This window comes from Siniperca chuatsi, linkage group LG15 (assembly GCF_020085105.1).
Source record: "Siniperca chuatsi isolate FFG_IHB_CAS linkage group LG15, ASM2008510v1, whole genome shotgun sequence".
In the NCBI taxonomy this organism is placed as follows: domain Eukaryota; kingdom Metazoa; phylum Chordata; class Actinopteri; order Centrarchiformes; family Sinipercidae; genus Siniperca; species Siniperca chuatsi.
The window spans coordinates 20,524,128-20,537,758 of record NC_058056.1 but is presented as its reverse complement, the minus strand read 5'-3'; the positions used below and the strand labels follow the sequence as shown (position 1 = coordinate 20,537,758).

The 13,631-nt window shown below is 38.1% G+C and overlaps 1 protein-coding gene across 16 annotated transcripts in view; it reads right to left on the bottom strand.

Annotated features, from left to right (window-relative positions):
• The window catches only part of tnika (TRAF2 and NCK interacting kinase a), a 62,262-nt gene that overhangs the window by 24,105 nt on the left and 24,526 nt on the right, over nt 1-13,631 (bottom strand). For all 16 annotated transcript variants that reach the window (XM_044167546.1, XM_044167547.1, XM_044167548.1 and 13 more), the window contains exons 3-10: nt 8,044-8,100; nt 6,842-6,967; nt 4,831-4,941; nt 2,146-2,236; nt 1,548-1,678; nt 1,401-1,455; nt 711-789; nt 398-573 (exon numbers count right to left, since the gene is read on the bottom strand). In XM_044167546.1, coding sequence (XP_044023481.1) covers nt 398-573; nt 711-789; nt 1,401-1,455; nt 1,548-1,678; nt 2,146-2,236; nt 4,831-4,941; nt 6,842-6,967; nt 8,044-8,100 — 826 coding nt within the window. The remainder of the gene's footprint in view (nt 1-397; nt 574-710; nt 790-1,400; nt 1,456-1,547; nt 1,679-2,145; nt 2,237-4,830; nt 4,942-6,841; nt 6,968-8,043; nt 8,101-13,631) is intronic.

The following is a 13,631-nucleotide window of genomic DNA, read 5'->3' as shown; positions in this document are numbered from 1 at the left end:
AATGGCAGTTTTTCAGCAACGGCTATTCAATGTATTGAGATTCTGTAATTACCTGTCAATATATTCTTTTTCATTGTTAGAGGCGGAGTCCGCCATTCCCACGCGGGACTCAAATTGCCTTCATCACAGGAAATGATGAAAGTATGTAATGCATACCAAGCACTTCCTACTGTTGCTGCTTCACATTAAAAGTTTTCAAATGGCGAAACACGGGGTGGCTTTTATTGTGAAACAGACACAATGTATTTGTCATATAGGTTAGCACTGACAGCGATTGTTCATCAAAAATGCGTAAAAAAAAAAGTCATTTTCAGCATTTTTTTGTTTGTGTAAATCTACATGTACATCTGCATTTAAATCCATACGTCATACAACTACAGCACATTTTTTTTCTCACCCCTCTCTCCTCTCTTCTTCTTGGTGCGGTCGATGTGGTCCTTCAGCTGGATGCGGATCTGCCTCTCATTGGGCAGGTCTCTGATGAACGGGTGTTTGAGGAGCTGCTCTGTGCTGGGTCTCTGGCCGTGGCTCTTTACCAGACAGCTCTCTATGAACGACTGGAACTTCTTTGACCTGAAATCACACACGCATACACAGAAAAAGCAGATGAAAAAACCTGCTGTAATACAGTGTATGCCTCAACTGATTGTCCTGATCTGAATTATTTGCAAATATGAATGGCTAACACAATTATCAAGATACACACTCACCACTTCTTTGACTTGAGTCTGGGGGCGGGGTTGCGTGGGATGAGGAAGAGGGCTCTCATTGGGTGCATGTCACACAGCGCTAAAAAGAGTCAGAAATTAGGTACCAAAAATGGGTGAATTAGGGTGAATGTTTCTTGAATTGTGCTAAACATGGCATATAGTCAAAGCCAGCTGGAGTTAGCCCTCACCTGATCAATATATGCTGTCAATACTGATAACAATCTATTTGTTTCACACACACACACACACACACACACACACACACACACTTAGGTCTTTTACATGTACAGTGTAAATGAAATATAGCCTACAGCTTTCAGTATCCTAAAACCACAATTCACACACATACACCACACCTCAATACACCTTGGTAATTTAGAGTATAATTAGCTAAAAAATGGGTACAGCTCTGGTTTGCTTTTAGCCAGCACTTAACCTTTGTTGTAAAATATTTGATATCTGGAATTAATTTGATTTCCGTTGGTAATGTGTTGTGTGGTACAAACATGTGTGTGGCAATGTGACAGCCCTTTATGGAGATATCTGCTCCTTGGCCTTCATTAAAAGTATAGCTACAGATGAGTTGAATTGGCTTGGACTGAAAAATGATCCGACTCCTGATTATAGTGATCTACTGTAGTAGCACTAAGAAATTATGTGTAGCAGAGGTGTGGGAAATTGGCTACGTACGTGGTGCTCCTTCAGCCATCTCTATTGCTGTGATTCCTAGTGACCATAAATCACTCTGTAATGACAGAGACACAGTGCATAAATCAGGGTGATCAAATAAGTCACAACAGAGAGACATCTTCAGCGGACAGGAGGTTGTTGAAGCACCTTGAAGTCGTACGTGGCGTCAGGGTTCTCGTCACAAGCGATAACCTCTGGTGCCATCCAATATGGCGTCCCGATAAACGTGTTCCTCCTTCCTACTGTTCTGTCCAACTGGGCTGAAACACCAAAGTCCACTACAGGGCAAATACACAAACACACACAAACAAAATACTTCAAGATATAGTCTGCAGTTTACTTAAACATTTGTTTTTCACTGTGTGCTTGTTTGGGTGTGTGTGTGCTGATACACAAGCATACCAGTGGGCTTCACTGAATTCCATAATGGGCTCTAAACAGGAATGAATTACCCAACCTACAATAGCTTCCCGATTTACAAACACACACGTACACACTTTATAATCCCCTCCCCACTGGGCTTTAGGGGGAGAGCGAGACAGAGAGAGTTCCTTCTTCAGCAATCTGCACCATGAACAGTGGCAGAGCTACAGAGAGATGAGTAGGCTGGTATTCAGCATAAAAGAAGAAAGAAAAGCCTCACACACACAAACACACACCTCTGAGCCATCTGAAACTTTATACCTCCTTCTGCCCTCCCAATCCTAAAGCTGTTTTGTCAAGTGGGGTTAGATGACAGACTGACCTAGTTTGACCTCTGCGTTCTCAGTCAGCAGGACATTCTGTCCCTTGATGTCCCTGTGGATGACCTTGTGCTGATGGAGATGAGTCAGACCCTGCAGACAGCGACAGAGACACACAGTGAAAGAACGCCACTGCAGCAATGAGCCAAGTCATGATTACTTTTATTATATAAAGAGCTCATTTCCAAAAGGAAGTGTCCTTGAGTAGGACTAGCAGCTCCAGGGGTTGCTACTGTGTAGCTGACCTTGACCTCTCACCTTCCTGTGCAGGAGTGGTGAACAAAAAAACCCCTTTTCCTTACAAAGAAAAATACTTTTTGCAAGAGCAACAGCACTAGAAGTGCTATCGTCAGTCTTATTATTAGTTTTTGTTGTCATAGAAGTAAATGTAATAGCAGTAGTGTTTGTACATCCATCTTGGAGCAAAATGCACCACCTGAAGTTCATTATTCATTACTTCTAGCATAGCCTATCTGTAAATGTGTTATCGTTTTGTGTGTTAAAATTTTGAAATATATACAGAAATCTATATAATAATATATAATAAACGTTTAAAATTATATTATATTATATATATTATTTAATTATTATTATATTATTATTATATTATTATTATAATGACATTGTTGGAACATTATATATTTATTAGCACTATAACATTAACACTATATCTTTTTCTCCATCACACATGCCATACTCCTTACCCCACACACCAACCAGGATCACTAAACACAGATACATATCACTGTCTCTCATACAAACATCCAAACATGCACAAACACCCATTACCAACACATACCAACTTAATCTGATCTAATCTCTACTCCCAAACATCACACACATCATTATAACTGCTTTACGTTATTGTCTGTGTCTGTCCATTATGTCTATATTATTTATCTTCTATGTTCTTCTCTTTTTTTGTCACGCTCTATTTCACCAATATGTTTTTTTAATTAAGAAACTTAAAAAATTGTGACATTAGGCATGATGTCTCTAATCGATCAAATAGAATTTGGAAATGAAATGTATGAGATGGTCCGTCTTGCTAGCACAAGAACATTTACACATATATAGGATTTTTGGTGTATTAAATCCTAGCAAAATACAGTAATGTGTCACGTATTTATGCTTTGAAAGTTTAATATTTCTTATTTTAGTGAATCCTCTTGTACTGACTGTATAGCGACTGAAATAACATGTAAAACCCAGAGAAATGTGAGACAGGGAGAAAGAGAGAGTAAAAACATTAAAAGAGAGAGAAGGAAGACAGGAAAAGAATAGAAAGGGACACAGAAATAGAAAAAACAGCAAGATAAAAACCAGAGTAAAAGAAAGACAAAGGGGAAGAAGAGAGACAAAATGTAAAGGGACAGAGGCACACTGAAAGACACAAGAGATGACTAATCAGAGAAAGCAGAGACCACGAAAAAAGATACGAGATGAGGGGTGAAAAAAGAAAATAAAAGTGGACGAAAGGAAGTCATTGTTGCCTCAGTTCAGAGCAGCACTGCGTATAACTGACAAGATGTAGTGATATTGCTGATCTCTATTTGACGCTATAGCCCTCAGCACAATAACGCTCAATAACAGATAGTAGAGATAAGATTAGGGAGAATGAGTGAGATTTAAAAGATTCAATTCATTGCTTCACATCAACAAAGACATCATTGAACACAAACAACTGGTGATTACTATTAAAAAACTGGTCTGTGTCTGAGAATACTGAGAAGCTATAAAATTATTACATTATGTTCTTCAATCAATATTTGAAAAATAATATAGGCGATCTATTAAAAATAAGTGTCAGATTTTGAATTTAGAAGCTTATTTTTATGGAATAAAATTTTTCTTATGTTAGTTATGATAAAATGCTTTAAATTATATGTATTTTATGCAATAAGCTATAATCTTATGCAATTAGGGATTTTGAAGAGTCATGTATCTGTGCTAGGACAAGGAAGTAGTTTGGAAATAAAGGACAAGGAAGTATTTTATGGAACCAAAGCACAAAACGATGAATGATGAATGACGGTTATTGGAGAACAAAAACATGTGTACAAATTTATCTTTTCATGTAATATGGCTGTGTTTATAAGTCTTGATTATCTGAGCTTTTCCATTGGAGATTCTCTGATTCAGACGTGTAATGTCTTGTTCCCTTGGTTTGGAAGGGCATGAACATTAAAACATTAACCAGTTCTTGGTTGAATTCTTTCAGAAAACTTTAAGAACTATCACTTTAACTGAAATTAAAATAAATAAATAAAATGTACAGTTACATTGGGAATAATCCATTAGAAGTAATTCTGATTTGATTCAGATGATTCTGTCTGTTTTTCCTGACCTGCACTGCTACATTTTGCCATAATGTCCAGCATTTGAGAATGTTATTTTCCATAAATCATGTCTGATCATTCTTGAAGAGCATCTACTTTAACAATTAAGTAAACGCTTTCTTGTGAACAGCAATTATAAATCATCACACAGCTGTTTTTCTTCACACAGCTCCCACAGTCTTATTTATGCATTCAGAAGGAAAACGTCATCAAAGATCTCTCTCTGTTACTTCAACATTCACATACAATAATTTCTCACCCATGAAGGACACGTGAAGGATTTAGACAATGACTTGACAGTGATTTTTACAGAAGTTCAAGATCTGACTTGGCAACATGGCCACTTACCCTGAGAATCTCTCGGCAGATGTAAGCAGTCCACTCCTCTTTCAGAGAGTTGCCCTTGGTGTTCTTGATCAGGTCTGTCACTGAGCCAGCTCCACAGAACTCCATGACCAGCTACACACATACAAGGTTGATTATTGACTGAAGGTAGCAATCTAGTCTAGGATCTGGCAAACAAGCCAGTAAAGTAAACAATATTACTGCACCTAGTCACATTATCTAAGCACTGGAGCCCGAGCGATACATCGAGAGAATGTTGGCAAATAGAAAAAAAGTTTTTGCACTATTTTATGTATATTTGGCTTTAATTTTTCTTGTCTGTTTTTATTTATAGTTTTATTGTTTAGATTTCAATAAATGTTACTGTTTAAAATGTACTGTTTCTTACATCAACTCTACCATTACTGTCATCTTTGAAAGCAGGGCTGCAACTAATGATTATTGTCATGATCGATTAATCTGCCAATTATTTTCTCAAGTAATTGATATATTACTTTTGGTCCATAAAACATCAGAAAATTGTGAAAAATGCCTGTGAATACGAGTGAAGCATTTTTAAGAGGTCAAGGTAACATCATCAAACGTCTAGTTTTATCTGAGCAGCCCAAAACCCAAAAATATTAATTTTACAGTAATGTAAGACAAGAAAAGCAGCGACTTTGTTTGTTTGATCTTTTTGCTTGAAAAATGACTTACACAATTAAGCGATTATCAGATTAGTTGTCGATTAATTTTCTGTCGATCCAGTAATCGATTTATTGACAAATCATTGCAGCTCTATTGGAAAAAAACTGTAAAATAACTTTATCACAAAAAATATTGTCTAATATATTGTTACGGGATTTATATTATTCTGAAGTACTGATATTGTTTTCTGCTTTAAAATTCCAGTATCACATGCACAGAATAAAAAGTGCTTTCTTCCACATTATAAAGAAAATACACAGTAACCATAATCACATTACCGTAATAGCATTAGTAATATAGAGAGCAATACACATTAACAACACACATGAACAGACAGCCATGTTACAGTCACTCTTTACAAACACACGAACATAAACTGACTCAACGGGGTCACGAGATCGCATGGATGAATCAAGTCCATCTCTTGACCTAAACACAATGTGTCCATTCTGTCCATTCCTCTCCTCTCTCCATCCCTCTCCTCTCCTCTCTCCTCTCCTCTTCTCTCCTCTCCTCTCCTCTCCTCTCCTCTCCTCTCCTCTCCTCTCCTCTCCTCTCCTCTCCTCTCCTCTCCTAGCATTACATTTTCGGAGATTTGCGGGCAAAAGTTCAGCTGGTCAGTTTTGGCTCTGCTTCAAGCTCCCCTCATCATCACTCTGGATTACAGGGAGAGAGGAAGTTGGCGAGTAATAGCCGACCCCTCTCATCCAGGCTGCGCATGTGCACTCAGACACGCAAAGACAAAAAACACACACTTATTTATGCATAAAGATAAGGGGACACATGTCAAAGCATGCAAACATACAGCTACTGCTCATGTTGCACACTCACTAACACACACACACACACACACACATGCACACAGGGAAAACAGGCAGCTGTTGAGTCAGGGGGAATTATGCAGGCAGTAGATCTGGTAGCTGTGTGTATATGCATAGGTTTGTGTGTGTGTGTGTGTGTGTGTGTCTTCCCATTGTTGTGTGATGAATGCTACAGGATCAGAGAAGAGAGCGCTTCCTTAGATCGCGTTAACACATGATTTATTACAGCAGCCAGTCGGCCACACACTCATTCATATACTTTATATCTTTCACACACACACACACACACACACACACACACACACACGTTAAGTATATATACATATTCCAATGCACACAAAGCTGCAGTCACCGCATGCATGAACAAACTACACACTCACTTCTTTCACATAAATGTAACAGTGAAAAATGGAAAGTCACTTCTGTCTGTTCTGCTCTGTTTCTCTAAAAGACTACAGCCATCTTCTCTTACACTCCATTTCATACACACACAAATAGTGCCGTACCCATAGCTGGTCATCGTTGCCAGGAGGGTTTTTCTTGATGAAAGCTCCATAGTAGGTGGCGATGTTCCGGTGGTGACTGTACTTCTTCAGCATGTTAATTTCGGCTTTAATCTCCTCTTCCTCATCCTGATACACACGAGAAGAGAAAAATCAACAGGTGTTAAACCACAACCTCTATTTGTGACCCCTTAAACATCTTAATAGGATGGCGATAGAGCAATAGGAATAAAGTTGTTGATGGATTTGCATTCTGAATCCATTTAAATTCTTAAAACGCTTGTTGCAAAGCACACAGCTGGGCTCTTAAATATTCCACAATAACAGCATTACTTTTTAATTACTTGCGTTTTAGGGGGTTACTGCCATAAAGCCCAAAGCAGTTGTTTGAAACAAGTCGTTAGGGTGGCAGTTTGCTACTTAAAAATGTAATTTCTATTTCATTATGCATAATGTCAGAAATTTATGCACTGATTACTTCAATTTAGTGTTCATCAGCCATCAAAACAAAAACACTTGTTTTAGTAAGCTGATTTTGCACAGTATTGGCTCATTTAATTAGCAATTTTGTGTTTGTCCTTTTAATTTTCAATCATTAATTAATATAGTCATTTATTTTATTGTATTTAAGCAGATTTATTCACACACAGTCATTCATACACAGTTTCATTTATTTGTTTATTCATTGTTCATACTTCTGTTCTGTTGGTAATTTGCTCATTCATTCATCCACATACACCTGCATGTGTTCATTTCCTAATTCATTCATTCATGCTTCTGTTCATTCATCAGTTCCTCTGTTGCTTCATTCCTGCAGTCCTTCATTGTTTTACTGGCAGCTGAGTGCTGACAAGGAGGCGTAGGGTGAGAGGATGTCTAAATATAGCTGAGATTCCCTCCTGCTTTACAGACACGCCTGAGACCACACTGCTGTCCTAATACCTCCAGCTAATATTACCATGGCAATAGGCCTGTCCTCATTTCTTCTCTGCCACATCACATGCACAAGTATGTGCACGTGCACACATACACATACACACACACACACACACGCCAACACTGACTCATCACTCATAATTAGATGACATGGTCGACGGTGGTATAATCACTTGAGATGCTTTGCTGTGCGTGGGTACGTGCGTGTGTGTGTGTGTGTGTGTGTGAGTGAGTGAGTGCGAGAGTGCCTGCGTGTATGTGTGTCTTACCCCGGTGACATCCATGACCTTGATGGCTGCCAGCTGCCCTGTCTTAACATGGCGACCCTGGTGAAAGGAGGAAAGGAGAGGGACAGACACGGGGAGACAAAAAAAGACAGAGCAAAGAGGAAAGCAAGGAAGAAGACAGAAGAGAGGAAAAATGTCAATGGGATTTAATAGTTTACAGTTTTCTCAAGAAAATACAGTACATGCACAGTTATACGTCGTTCCCTATCAGTCAAACACCGCATTAAAAAAAACCTGTAGCAAACATGACTTCCCAAAGGTGATCCAGTCCAATAAGCAATAAATACAATATGTAACCTTGACTTTTTTAAGATGACATAATTTTTGCCTTTTTAAAGACACAATCCAAAATGTGAACAAAAGTGTCAACCGACCACCAAAATACTGGATGGAAAGTTGCTATGATTTCCAAACTGATTGACAGGTCTTTAAATACAAGAACTGAGTACATTAAATGTTTTCTGATGCTGCTAAATCCCCTTGACTTCAAATCAAGCATTTCTCTAAAACATTCAGTATTCATGATTGTGTATTGAAAGTAAGAAAATTAAAGTCAAAAACTCAAGTAATCGGCTTCTTTAGGACTGTGTGTTTGTGGTTTGATCACATTTGACTGAAGGTGACCTGGCAACATAAGCAAAAAACTCCACAACTCAGATCAAATCAGATTTTGATTCACATATTGTTAAATCCTGATTGGTGAATGAAAGTTTGTGACATCACCTTTTTCCAACTTTATATGAGTATTTTTTTTTTATTCTTAATTCAAACTTTTCAGTTATCTGAATCAATTTTATGTGTTCAAAAGTTTTGAGGCTTTTAGTAGTTGACAGCAGAGAGCAACAGAAAATACTGTGTCCCTCACCAGATTATAAATGAAGGACATACACTGAAAATGGCAAATTGTATAAAAACACAGTCGACAGTTTACAAGAAGAAGAAACGAAGACAGATACCGATCCACAGACTTGACTGTGTTGTGTAATATCAAGGCTAGGCAGATGCCTGGGGGAGCCAGGAGGCAAGGAACTGGGAGATTGGAAGCTGAGGGGCAAATGGAAGGCCCAAGTGGTTCATTTGCAACAGAGCATCTGTGGCTGTGATTAGCTAATGAAGCTAACAGGGCTAGAGATGCTAAAACCACTGACGGCTATTACTTCCACCTGTCTGGACTCAACTGATCAGCATGTTACAGTCTGAGCAGAACAGCTTAGCAGCAGTGGCACAAACAAACAAATACATACACACATAATCAAGGACACACACACACACATACACACACACAAACACTCAAAACAAGGGCAGAACTGTTTTCCTGGTGGAATTGTTATAAACCAGATGGCATTAATGGTCTGGCTCTAAAGCGCCTCCTGAGGGCTTTAATCGAAGGACCGTTCTGATAATGAGCGCTACAGCCAAAACAGAGGCCAGGAATGCTACAATAAAAACAGAAGCATATTATGGCTAAAAGTTGGTGGTTTCATTGCTTTGCAATGCACCCTGCCTGTGGTCGTGTTGTGTGCATGTTGTTTTAACAGATCAGTTGAACTCAGACTCACCAAAACTCACTTTATTTGATGAATAGCTTGTGAGTTGGAGATTATTCAATATATATACTGAAGTTATTAACTGCAAAATAATATAGGCAGATCAATAGCTTACTTGTTCCTTTACACCCACGTTTTACAAAATAGCAAAACTGGTGAGTGGTCAGCATAATAATATGATTTATTCTTTATTAGGGCCAAAAAGTGACACTTTTACTTTTTAGGTCCCCTGGTGTTTAGACTGGAGGTCAAATTCCAAATCAAAGACAGATTTAATGAATTTAAGGGGGAAAAAATATATTATAGGTACATTAATTTATCATTTTGTGAACAAACTGCTTCACTTGCATACTCTGCTTAAAAGCCACCACAATTTGTTTAATTTGAGGAGGCAATCATGTTCTCAGAGCTGTAAGTAGGCACAAAACTCTACATGTGTGCATTTTTGGGTTCCCACAAGATGACTGGCAATATGTTAACATCAGCTGAGATCCCTGAATGAAAAGGATTTAAAGTCATGAGTTAAATTTCTCATTAAACAGCTCCTCTTGAATTAAAAAAAAAACTTTTAAACTCGCTGATTTATTGCTAAAAGAAAGTTATGGTTTTAATATGATAATTCATTGTGTCACAATCCTGCACAGCACAATGCTACTAAGCACCACTGGATGGTTGAACACTGTGATCAGTCTCTCTTTTTCTCACCCACACACTCACACACATACACACACAGTCCAGATTCTGTGAGAGTAAAAGAGCTGGAAAGATTGAACAGGGATTTCTCATTAGGATCAGACTGCCCCAATTCCACAAGCACAAGGACTGGCTTTGTTGAAGACCAACAAAGGAATTACAGCCACTTACAACCAGAAACTCACACACATACTTACAGACACACACACACACACACACATAAAATACAAAAGCCACTACTCAGACAGAGGAACTCTTGCAAACACCCACACATGTGCACACAGAGATATGAAGAGGGAGGGAGAGAGAGTGACTGAGAGAGAGAATGTGTCAAATAGATATTGGACATGGACATCATCAGAGCTGGATAACGATTCATTACTCTGAGCCACCTGACGACCTCCCTCCCTCCATCGCTCCCTCTCTCCTAGAGCAGTAATGTCATCCAGCCTTATTAAATGACCAAGTGTGAAAGGAGCAACAGAAAGAAATCAGCACTGTCTGTTCATCTCTCGCTCTTTCTTTGTCCTCTCCCCATTTCATTTATTTGCAAATTCAAAGATGGGATGAGGGTGGGTCTTAATATATGAATGTCAACTAAAACTGTATTTCCAAAGCATTCCACGGGATAATGTGTGTAACAATGCTATCAAAACAATTCGGGATGACAAATGCTAAATTGATTAGTGCTGAAACCATCAGTCAGTTAATCGTCTCATCAACAGTCATTTATCAAGCTAAAATCCCAAATATTTGCTGATCTCTTAATTGTGAGGATTAGCTTTTTCTCTGTTTCATATTTTTTTTCACATTTTCCAGGTAAATCCATTTATTTTGTTTTCACATTTATGTTTGTGTACATATTAAAAAAGAAGATGCAACATCTTAATTTGTGAGCTTTCAGAGGTTTTGTTATATATATTTATATATATATATATATATTTTACTTTAGACAGACTCAGCTTAACTAGCTAGCTAGCTGTTTCGCCCTGCTTCTAGTTTTTATGCTATGCTAAGATAAGCTTATCGCCCCCTGAATGCACTGACATTGGAGTAGTATTGATCTTTTCATCAAACTCTTGGCAAGAAAGCAAATAAGCGTATTTCCTGAAATGCTGAACTTTTCCTGCAATCAAAAATGAAAATAAATGTTTGCTGCAGTGCAGTGAATGACAAATAATGTAAAAAAAGATTTGACACAACATTAAAATTATTTTGTCATCTTTCTTCTCTCTGTCTTTCTCGTAAGGATGGCCCACTGTCTCCCTGATCTGTCCCATTCAGAACGAGAAGCTTTGAGCCTCACAGGCCTGTTCATCCCTTCCTCCACTTGTTTGTTGACTGCTTTGCCTCTCTGACCTAGATCTGCATTTTCTCCCTCTCTCTCTCACTCTTCCTCTCTCTCTCTCATCCCTCTGATTCTCTCTCTCATTATCTAACCCTCTTAACTTCTCACAATCTCTTCTTTATATGCCTCTCATTATTTTTCCCTTCCTCCCTCTAGATGTCTCGCTTACTTTTCCCTGTGCCTTGTATTTTCTGTCTCTCATGTGTCACAGCTCAGACCAGCAGCCTGTGAAAAGCGGGTCCTGCATGAACATGACAAAGCTGAACGCTAATGCCAACAAAACAGCATTCAGCTTTGAGCTCGACAAGCACATATGACAGAAACCAAGGACTCCCTGCAACCCTTTCACTTTGCCTCTGCTAATGCATCTAGCACCTTCTGAAAACCACAATTCCCTGACATGGGCCTGAGTGTCTCCGTAAAGCAAAACAAACACACAAACTGAATACGTGCACACACTAATGCTTTCATCTAATACTTCCTAACTGTCATTATAGTGAGCGTGCTGTGCATCAACTTCAATCATCACAGTGACATTTCAAATGAGGTCCAGGAAATTATCTTCACGTGTCCAATCCAACATTTTTCCCCTCTTTAATCCTGTAGAGATATTTTGACCAAATATGATAGCAAAACATCTGTCACTCACACACACCTCCACATACACCTACAAGGAGCTGTGATGCTGCCAGGCCAGGTGTGTTTGAGCGATAACAGACCAAATTGACTATGTTTGTTCCGCTTGGATGGCCATGCTGTGTTGGAGACAGCAAACTGATACCGAACTGATCTCTAATCAGCCTTCAGGCGGCCGCATCATGGTGGAGTCATTACTTGGCGTCATCTCTGCAGGTCAGTGTTTCTTAAACTACTGTATGGGTTAGGGATTCAAAATGGAGTGTAGGTCTTTTTCTGATGGTTCCACCCAACAAAATAGGAATATGCTTTCATAAACCAGGATCTTTTACACTCATTTGGTTTAAGAATATCTGCTATTTATCATACCTATTTGTCATTTTAAAAGGACAATGGCATGTGTAATGGTTATTGTTTCATTCTCTTACACAATAAACTAAAGGCAAAGACTACAGACTCCTTTCCCTCCATTTGTTTAGCTGTTCATTTGACCATTTATTGTCTTTGATGTTTCAAAGACCACTGTTTAGATTTAAATTAATCAGAGGCAATAATGCTTCTGTTTACTCAGTCCCAGCATTTTGTGATGATTGGTCCAAAGGAGACGTGATGATTACAGGCCAACACACAGAAGGTGCACATAATATCTCAAACACTTGCAATTTAATTGCAATTAAACAAAACAGCCTTGCAATAAATACTATTTCTGTAAGGCCTAAAATGTTAAATTTTCTAAGACTGCGTCATACAAGTATTCATTAATTTCTTAAGTGCAAGTTAGGGTAACTATTGATTTTTATTCATCTGACTGAAAATAATGGTTATTATCATTATAGATTGATCTGTTGATAATTTTTTGAATTAATCAAGTGATTATTTGGTCAATAAAATATCAGAAAATACTGCCAAATCATCACAATTTCCTAAAGCCCAAGGTGATGTCATCAAATTGCTTGTTTTGTCAGACTAACACTCCGAAACCCAAATGTATTAAATGTATTATCGCATAAGACAAAGAAAAGCAGCAAATCCCCTCAATTGAGAGGCTGGAATTTGGGAATATTGGGCATTTTGATTGAAAAATTACTTAAATGTTTAATTCATTATCAAAACAGTTGGTGAATATTTTTCTGTCAATAGATGTCTTAATCTGACGATTACTTTTCTATAAATTCATTAATCATTTACTTTTTTATAAAAGATACTGTAAAATGCTCCTCACATGTTCCCAGAGCCAAAGGTGACCTATTAAAGTAGCTTGTTTTGTCCAACTGCCTTCCAAAACCCAAAGGTATTCAACTAATCGATTAATCACTTATCAAAATTGCTGGGGATTATTTTTCTGT